This window comes from Sinocyclocheilus grahami, unplaced genomic scaffold, assembly GCF_001515645.1.
Source record: "Sinocyclocheilus grahami isolate Dianchi unplaced genomic scaffold, SAMN03320097.WGS_v1.1 scaffold143.1, whole genome shotgun sequence".
NCBI classification, from domain to species: domain Eukaryota; kingdom Metazoa; phylum Chordata; class Actinopteri; order Cypriniformes; family Cyprinidae; genus Sinocyclocheilus; species Sinocyclocheilus grahami.
Window position 1 is genome coordinate 1,472,211 of NW_015505322.1, and position 9,807 is coordinate 1,482,017.

Consider the following 9,807-nt stretch of genomic DNA (forward strand, 5'->3'; position numbering starts at 1 on the left):
TATATATACACACACACATATACATATATATCCTAAATGATTCATGTGACACCGAGAACAATCTGAAACACTTGTCGCATACATTTCTGCTTGTCAAACAAAAATCTGCAATTTATTGAAAAGCTTCGGTCACCGCTAATGTGGCACTGAGAGGAAACGCAACCATTGCGACATTTCTTTTGTACTAAATGTCAGATGCTATTGAAATGCATAAGATGCTCTTTGGAATATTCTAAAATCGTCAGTTTAAAGGCTGCTGTTATTAAAGCAAAAGACAAAAATATTCTTACATGCATGCCATATAATTGTCCACACGATACAATCCAAAGTATCAATGGCATTTAATAACATTGCTTTTAACAAATAAGACAACATGAAACAGTAAAAAGAGAGTTATCAAGAGAAGTGTGAATTAAAGAGGGCTTGTTCTAAAGGTATGGTGAACTGAAACATTCACTAGAACCGTTTTTTGCTTCTCAGTTTTTGAACAAGAGGAGATTCAACATTCCACTGCCTGGGCACCGGTTTTCTGAGGGGTGGATGAAAAAAAAAAAAATATATATATATATATATATTAGTTATTAATATTAAGCAATAAACCATAATGCTTCATCTTTTGAAGATATTTTGCTTATTGATGTTTGTTCAATTAAATTAAATGAAACATTATAAATTCATCTGAACTCATCTGGAAATGTATCAACTTACTGTTGTTCTGGTGACATTAGATGTAGAACACTCTCTTCTTCATCCACAACTTTGCTACCTATAACTAGATAAAAATGTTAACATTCACAACCTTCCGTTTAGTACTTCTGCCGCTGAATAGCATGGACCAGTCAGTTTTAGCACTTTAGATGTGCAGGTTACCAGCTATGAACTACTGATACACTTGGGTTATAGTGTCATAAATGAGATTCCTGACCTTAAGACTTAAACATGGAAGAGCATTTGAAAACCGTACCTCTTCTAGATTCATTGCAGATGGCACTGACTTGCTCTCCAAATGTCACTTCATTTATGCTCGCTTTAAAGAACAAAAAAAGCATTTCCTTTGCATTTCTCAAATGAAAACAATACCAGCTCATTTCAGCACAGGCTCTTTTAAAACCGTAAAATTGACAACAGCATGCACAATCATTTCCATAATGTAAAAAAATAACATCCAAGTGGGGTGTCATATATCAAAGCCATTCACACACAATGCATTTCTGAATTTAAAAACATGTGATGTAGGGCAGTGGAGGGAAAAGGTCTAGAGTTTTATTTATTTATTTTTTAAGTTGAACTACTTTTAAAGGGGTCATATGATGCGATTTCAAGTTTTCCTTTCTCTTTGGAGTGTTACAAGCTCTTGGTGCATAAAGAAGATCTGTAAAGTTGCAAAGACTAAAGTCTCAAATCCAAAGAGATATTCTTTATAAAAGTTAAGAGTCAACCACGCCTACCTAAAACGGCTCGTTCTAACACGCCCCCACATGTCTACATCACTATGTGGAAATATTAGCATAATGGGGTCTAAATGTTCACGCAAAGAAAGAAGGCTTGGTTTCAGGAACAGCAGTAGTGTTGAAGCAGCATGTCAGGGAGACGCTGTGTGTTTCAGTGCGAAAGCAAAAGCACTTTATTTGGCCTTCCGGAAGTAGACGCAATTAGGAATCATTAGTTAAGATTTATTTACAACAGAACAGCACAACACAGATGTTCGAATTTGTGCAACACATTTTATGGACGACAGTTTTTTGAACCTAGAAGAGTACAAGGCTGGCTGTGCACAAAGGAAAAAGAGGTAAATTCCAACTTTGCTATGACAATCTGGCGCTTCTGAATCAGCGACTGTAAGTATGTTTGTTATTAGTTTAAGTATTTGCTATTGACTGTTCAAATGCGGAGTTTTGCGCAGCGCAGAGTAACGCGTCGTGTGTGTGTGTGTGAGAGAGAGAGAGAGTGTGTGTGTGTGTGTGAGGGGAACAGGGTCACATCACAAGAGAGTGAACTGTCTGTCAGAAATCATAGCACGTCAGCTGTCTTAACCGCGGCTTGTGTACTGCATCATCACTGTGTCTGTCACGTGACTCTGTTGCCCTTTCGGGCTTGAACTGATGGTAAAACTAACCACATTATTAACTTGATATCCGTCTTGATATTTACTTTGAAAGCTGAAGCTCACGATTACGGTAAGGGGCGTTACATTTCCGACGTGTGCTTGTGGTGTTCGGCCAATCACAATGCACTGGGTCAGAAGGCCAATCAGAGCAGGCGGGGCATAGAGGACCTACAATAATGTACAGTATTTGAAAAAGAATGTGTTTTTTGAACATTAAAGCATGTCAACATATTCAGTTACACGAAATACACAAAATAATGATCTTTAAAACAGCATCATATGACCCCTTTAACTTAAGCACCATTTTTTTAGAATGCGGTGTCATGCTGCAAAAGTGAGTGTGACAGTCTTACACGTCCGTCTAGCACATTTACTCAGAAAAACAATGGAAAAGCAGCACAGTGGAATGCAAAAATGTGTTGTGCGTGAACCGCCCTTAAGGGTGGACATTTGTAATTATGGGAGACATCCAAATGAATGAATCTGACCTTGTGGAGTACTGATGGCTCTCCCAACCTGTTTTCCTCGTCCTGTCAGAGGAGAAAGAGAGAGAGAGAGAGAGAGAGAGAGAGAGAGAGAGGCCGCGCTTAAAAATGATTTTTAACTGATAATATAGATGCTCTATATTAAAGTACACAAAAAGCAGTGCATTTTGTTTTATTATTGCCAATGCTTTTTCTTGTTTTCATTTGCCACCCAGAACTGAAGCAAAATACACTTTAGTCTGTCTAAAGTTTGTAACCATAATTGTAATTTTGATCATTTATTATTAATTATTAACAATTATTATTTGTTTTTTGTTTAAAGACCAATTTGAATTTTAAGAGACAGAATGTGAAATCTATCTTTTTATTTAATTGAGAAACTGAGTCTTATATGAATATGGAAAACATATTATAGAGAATATTATATTATATACATATAAACATAAATACGTTTATATTATAACATATAAACATATTATAGATAATAAAATATATCTAAAATTCCTTTGAAGAGGTGAAATTAATTTTTTCAATCACAGATGTTATAAAAATCACATCAGAAATAAATGACCTTTATTGTTCTGTATAAGCAGTATTTATTGTTCTGTTATTGGGTTTACCTGTTGAAAAGACTGTAGGGGAAGAATGGGTCCTGACCGGAGTTACCATGCCTGCATAAGTGCGGCGCCTGAGAGAAAGAATAATTGTAAATGCAGCATGACTTCATAAAAAAAAAAATCACATTTTGCCTTATCTTTACAGATAACATTACTGATGATATCATTATTACACTGATATTATACTGGTGATGTCAAACTTGAAAAAAAAGGGAAAAAAAGAAAAGAAAAGACAATTATCTGTTGTACTGGGATGTGGCTCAGTTTTACCTCAGAGCATCAGCAGATTTTGGGGTTTGTGCGGGACCTTTAGTACCATGAGGGTTTAGAGGGGAGGCAAAACCTGTCTGCCCCCCAACATGTGTTGCCTGGGCAGGAGAAGCCACAGTAAAGAATGGGCAAGAGAGGGAAACAGAGGAAAGAAAGTGGTGGTCAAAAACCAGCAGTAACGCTTCATGGCTTTGTTGTCACATCTGCTAGTTTCCGATGTATGTGTATGTTTGACTTACGTTTCGTTGGGGTGAAAATGTGAAGTTGGCCAGTTGATTCTCCATCTGCTGTTGTTCTTGTTGTTGTTTTTCCTTTTCAAACCATTTCAGGTTATACTCCACCTCTGCAGTCAACTGCTCATCAGCAGCAAACAGCTCCTTCACTTCTGAACGATAGTCCTGCATGGTCACCTGTAACACAGACAAAAGCCAGGTGTCAGAATAAATAAAAGTTTGTTTAGAGGCAAAAAGAAATGAACGGTTTCAAATACATATGGTTAAACTAACTCTAATAGGGATGGGTATGAATAACAGATTACTCATAAAATAACATCAATGATCAATTTCCTCAGCTTCTCTTTTGTGCGCGTGTATTTCAGTAAATTAATGTCTATATCACCTGTAGGTAGGCCATAAGGTGTTTCAGGACAGGTGAGTGTTGCTCTTCCAGCATGTTCTTCAGACTGATGATGATAGGAATAACATTCTCCACAAAGTTCCTCTTTTGGACCTGCACATAAAACAGATGGCAAGTTCAACAAAGGTCAGACAATAGTTTTTTGACTGCCTTCAGAATATACCTTCAGGACGTTCATTCACCTGTGAGACCAGCTTTTTCTGGGCCACCTGTAAGACAGCTTTAGCCATGGCCATCTCATCCTCCTGAGGTTCCTCTCCTGCTGCTGGGCCGCTCATGGCTGTCAGTTTCATCTCTTTCAGCGACAGGATGTCAAAAGTATCTGAAAGCAACTCTGAGCTGTCAGAGTCCAGAGGCAGCTCAGAGTCCACAAAACTGGCTGGAGAAGAGAGGAATCTGTAAGAGCAACGTCCATGTAACACACCAGTGTTTCCTGAACTTCTGCTGAATCTACAGCATATTTTAAACCATTTGCCTCCAAACTGTAAACAGATGATAAAAGGTGTATCATTCCTGTTGCCCCCTCTACTCTGTTTCCCCTTCAGCTGGACTCAATCAGATTCAGAATTTGTTCAATCTTAGTTTTGCTCTTGATGTAAAAGAACCATTCGCCTGTGATTCATTTAGTTTTTTCACATCGCCTTTGGAAAAGGCCTTTTTTAAAACAATGTTCTAAATGTTTCACAATTGATCATTCATTTGTTTCATAAACTACAAATCTAGCAGTTATATACATTTAATATATAATATATTATATATATATATATATATAGAAATATTATAATATATAGAAAGAAAGTATTGAACACTGAAAGGGCAATGGAGCGAAGCGGCACCAAGTGTATAAAGATGTTTCACCTGAGATAAAGAGGATGGGTTGAAAAAATGAAAAAAAAAAAAACATTGCCATTTTAAAATGTAAATTAAAAACCATCTTGATTTGTGTAGGAGTAGCTTGCCAAAAGATCAGAATTTATACAAGTTTTATCTATAATGTTAAAAGGGTAATATCATCAATAAAATGATATCATAGAAGAGACTATTTATTAAAACAAAACTGCAAAAATAGCTTGATCAAATGACAGAACCTCAAAATATTAATATATGATGGCCCACATTTACAATTCAATGGCGCTTCTTGGATGATCAGAATCAAATAATCAAAATAAGTACTTAGTAATTTTAAGCAACAAAGACTTGTAATGTTTTCATTTCATATGCAAAGAGCAGAGCAGCAAAAAAACAGCGCATTTAATCGTAAGGCGGCGTGGCTCTAAAAAAAAAATAATAATAAATAAATAAATAAATATTGACAACTTTAATAAAAGCTTGGTCTGTACCAGCAGGCCTTCATTGATGTTCTCAGCTCCCTTCTCTTGTAGAATGACACCAGACAGATAACTCTCACACACAGAGACCAGCTCTCCACAGAAACGATCCAGGAACCTCTGAAACCCCCACACACAAAGAAAATATTAAAGCATAAATGACACATTATATTAAGACTTTTGGTAATGGTATAATCTTACCAATGTGTCCGGAGTATTGTCTGATCTTGAAAATCTGACCAGAGTATCCACACAGGAGCTGATTACCTCCAAAGGCAGGCTGAAAGTCTTCAACCAGCCCATCAGATCATCTACACAGGTAAAATGTACACATTTGCAATGTATTTGAATTAAAATACCATTATTAATTTACTAACAAAGTTGCATTGTGAATGCAAAAGCTTTGTATTACCTGTCTTATGCAAACAGGTAATTAGACTGACTACCATATTCTATAGCACAAAAGTTTCAGGTCAGTAAGAATGTTTTTGAAAGAAAGAAATATAAATATAAATATAAATATATATATATATATATTTATTTATTTATTTAGCAAGGATGCAATAACGACAATAAAAAGTTGAATTTTTAAATGTCACAAATGATTTATGTTGCACTTTGATAATAAGAAATGTTTCTTGAGCGGCAAATTGGCATATTAGACTGGAGTAATTATGCTGAAAATTTGGCTTCGATCACTGGAATATATTAATTAAATTTTACAATACATTAAAAGAGAAGGTATTTTAAATTGTAATAATATTTTACAATATTACTGCATTTCTTATTAAATAAATGCAGGCTTGGTGAGCAGAAGAGATTTCTTTAAAAAAAAACATCTCACTGACCCCAAAGTTTTGAACAGTAGTGTGCATCATCAATCTAAAGTACAAATGTCACAATAGCAGTTTTCAGTTCATCTGAATCCAACCTGACTATAAATGACTCGTGGTTCAGTGAGTGTGTAGGACCAATAACTTGTGAGCTCAAGACACATTCCGGTTAAAAAGAACTGCCTAACAAGACCAAACTGTTTGCTCCTTGAAGATGCAATAAATTAATGCCACCTAACCATATTAGTTATGATGAAATCACATCACCTGTCACCGTTGGGAACCATTTTTATTAGAATCACAAATAATACTTTTTTTGATGCATTTGCAGCCATTTCAGTTGTAGTCTGAAGTCCTGACGCACCACTTACCTACTATTCTGGTCTTGGTGTCATCATTGAGATTAGACGCAATGTCTCCCAGAACGCTCAAGATGTGACAGGTCATTGTAACTGAAACAACTGGTGACCTGATCATTAAAACAAGAACATAATTCTAAAAATCATAAAACAAATATTTTGGAACAAAATCAAGCAGACAACTTTTACACACTGCCCATCAATCAAAACTTCATATTCTCTGACGTTTTTCCTTTATACTATAACTGTTTGTGCATTTACTGAGAAAAAATAAATAAATGAATTTCACAACAAAAATTCACATATCACTTCCTTAGCTCTGTTCTCTGACCTGATAGTATTCTCCCAGGTATCCAACACGGTGCCATAATTCAGTTTAGGAGAGCAACTGGCAATTTTAGCTAACAGCAGCCAGGCAGCAGCGGCCCTCTCTCCGTCGGTGTGAGACAGCAAACCGTTCACAAAGGCAGGAGTGAACTTCTGCTGTGGAGCCCACACGCTGAAAGTCTTGCTGAAATACCGACTACAGAAGAGAGAGATGTGGGGGGAGGACAGAAATAATAACAATGACAAAAAAGAAAAAAGGGGGGGGACATGTCACATACTGCTAGTCACAGATGAATAGGACACGTGTAACTGACCTGAGGTCTTGACACTTTTCACACATCAGACCCAGTAAGTCCCAGGCCAGCTTCTGAGAGGTGTCGTCATCCCGATATTTGCCTTGACTCTTAATGTGAGCAATGACGACATGGTCCAGACACTCTAGCGCTTTCTCTTTTAATAGGGCCCATATTATAAAACACAGATTTGTTATGCTCTTTTGAAATAATTCTGTTTACTATGCACACATACTCTAACAATAACAACGCAATAAAAAAAAGTTCCCTCCCCAGTCCACAGAGACCATTTATGGAAATTAAGCTACAAAAATGGGTCAAAAACAACATTTGAATGTACAACAGTAGTGCTTTAAAGTAACTTTTTTCAAAGGGTCTTATCATATTGTACAAATCATCTAACAGCTAAAGTATAGTATATGATCAGCATACTGATTAATGCACCACTGTTAAAAATATAGAAACTAAAAAAACTCTTCAGATGAACTAGTTGACCGCTCGATAAGTTGAATGTGAAATGCTTCAAAATGTAGAATGTATTTCATACCTCCAGTGCACTTTTTCTAGCATTGATTTTTGGATCGCTGACATGTTTTTTAAATAGAGTCAATGTTTCCTCATCTAAAAGTAAATAAAGAAACATTCATTAAGAAATAGTCATGCAAAATTTGAAATTTAAATAAGGCCTCTATGAGTCGAACTTACTCTGTAAAGAAGAATTCATGACGCTCCTGTGAGTCGTGGTAATGCTCTTGTGTTTTGTAAGCTCAATGGTTCTGAAGGTGAGAGCAGATTTCTGAACAGTCTCTCTTCTTTTTAGAGTTTCTGAAAAACAAAACACAAACTGAACCATCACTGACTATAAAAATGCCTCGGCCCTAATTTGATTTTAAATACCAAAATATGATCTTACGCTCAGAGCGGCCCGACTCCAGCATAGTCTGAGCACCTGCAGAGAAAAGAATGAGCTTATTCAGTATTCAAACATATTGTTTGTTGTAACTAAATAATAGAACATTTTACACAGAGCTGTGCAGTTACCATACTGTAGTAATATACTTACTGTTGGAGAAGAGCTCATGAACACATTTTGTGGCATTCTGGGAACCCAGCTCCAGACACTGTGCCAGGCAGTGCAATGCGTGACCTCTGACTGTGGGGGAGACATCATTACGATGATTGTAGATGATGTTGTGCACCAGGAACCTGTGAGGAAGGAACACAGCCAGCTCAGGGTCCACTGTGTCGTCCACATCCCTCTCACTCTGCTCCAGGAGGACCAAGGCAACATCAAGCGCAAACATTCTGAATGCCACCTGAAGAGAGGTTTTTATTGTTATCCATCAGGAACAGACAAGAGTAGGCCTGGGCGATAAAATGGTGTCAATATTTATCGACGGTACACCTTCAACAACGATATGAAAATCTATAAAATGTTCGATATAGTGCACGATATAGGCACGTGCTATGAGTGATGCAGACAGCACACACACAAACATGCTGAAATGAGTGCTGTGCCTGCCTGCGATGAGGAGATTGTGAATAATGAATGAATATTAAATCGAATTTAAAATAAACATTTCCATTTGAATGTTAGGAGTGCATCAGGGAGCGTCAACAGTGGCGCGCGAGATGCAGTGATAATGATGTAAGTGACGTTGTTGCATTTGAATGTTTTGTTAGTCTCTAGTCCATGAGATGCGCCGCTGGTGTGTTATGCATTCAAAATATTAGAGAAATATAGAAGCTCAATGCGGAGAAGATCTTGATTAGGTTAAAACCGGAACCAAGCTATTCATACAGAACGCATATTCAGCATATTTTTAGACGGACAAATACGACTGCTGCACTCGCATCTCACACAAGAGATGTAACCATGCAAAGTTAAAACAGTTTAAACCTTTAGAAAACACGTCGCGAATTTGTGGAGGTTTCTTCCTTTTCACTGCTTCTCTTATGTTTTTAAATGCAATCTGCGTGATGGGCGATTCGGCTTTTTGTATTAATCAATGCATAAATACATGATGCTGTTTTATTCATAATTGTTTATGCAATTTACGAAATTATATTTGATTTATATGAGTTAATTTAGACGTAATGCAGGTTTTTTTATAGACATTTATTTCCTTGCGTTGACAATTTAAATGTGCTGCATAATTTTGCTCATTGCGCCCTCCTGCGGCCTCGGGAGACAACACAAAAGTTTCCTTCAGACCTATATAATCTGCATATAAAACATTAGAAATTAGATATTTGTTTAATTTTTATTGTGTTTGACTGTTAAAACAAAAAATATTTGTTGTTTGTCTCAATAAATTGGGTTAATTTAAAAATACAGTGGTTAAATTTAAACATTTTTTTCTAATGCTCTTTATTAAAATAAATTTCAATAATTATTGATACCGAACGATATGAAACATTATATCGTTGATACATTTTTTAGCTATATCGCCCAGCCCTAGACAAGAGCATTGAAAAATATCAAATAATCTGTGCATATGGTAAGTTGTGCTTAAAGGGGTCCTATTATGCTCTTTTACAAAGTCTTGATT

At 36.4% G+C, this 9,807-nt stretch overlaps 1 protein-coding gene across 1 annotated transcript in view; it reads right to left on the reverse strand.

Annotated features, from left to right (window-relative positions):
- Nucleotides 1-59: 59 nt before the first annotated feature.
- LOC107591581 (condensin-2 complex subunit D3-like) overlaps nt 60-9,807 on the reverse strand; it is a 17,463-nt gene continuing 7,715 nt past the window's right edge. The window contains exons 12-30 of the mRNA XM_016280773.1: nt 8,319-8,571; nt 8,169-8,204; nt 7,961-8,080; nt 7,803-7,876; nt 7,277-7,410; nt 6,967-7,158; nt 6,648-6,745; nt 5,645-5,754; nt 5,456-5,563; nt 4,925-4,973; nt 4,298-4,494; nt 4,098-4,208; nt 3,719-3,889; nt 3,480-3,577; nt 3,213-3,280; nt 2,596-2,637; nt 965-1,027; nt 709-772; nt 60-529 (exon numbers count right to left, since the gene is read on the reverse strand). Coding sequence (XP_016136259.1) covers nt 457-529; nt 709-772; nt 965-1,027; nt 2,596-2,637; nt 3,213-3,280; nt 3,480-3,577; nt 3,719-3,889; nt 4,098-4,208; nt 4,298-4,494; nt 4,925-4,973; nt 5,456-5,563; nt 5,645-5,754; nt 6,648-6,745; nt 6,967-7,158; nt 7,277-7,410; nt 7,803-7,876; nt 7,961-8,080; nt 8,169-8,204; nt 8,319-8,571 — 2,061 coding nt within the window. The 3' untranslated portion in view covers nt 60-456. The remainder of the gene's footprint in view (nt 530-708; nt 773-964; nt 1,028-2,595; nt 2,638-3,212; nt 3,281-3,479; nt 3,578-3,718; nt 3,890-4,097; nt 4,209-4,297; nt 4,495-4,924; nt 4,974-5,455; nt 5,564-5,644; nt 5,755-6,647; nt 6,746-6,966; nt 7,159-7,276; nt 7,411-7,802; nt 7,877-7,960; nt 8,081-8,168; nt 8,205-8,318; nt 8,572-9,807) is intronic.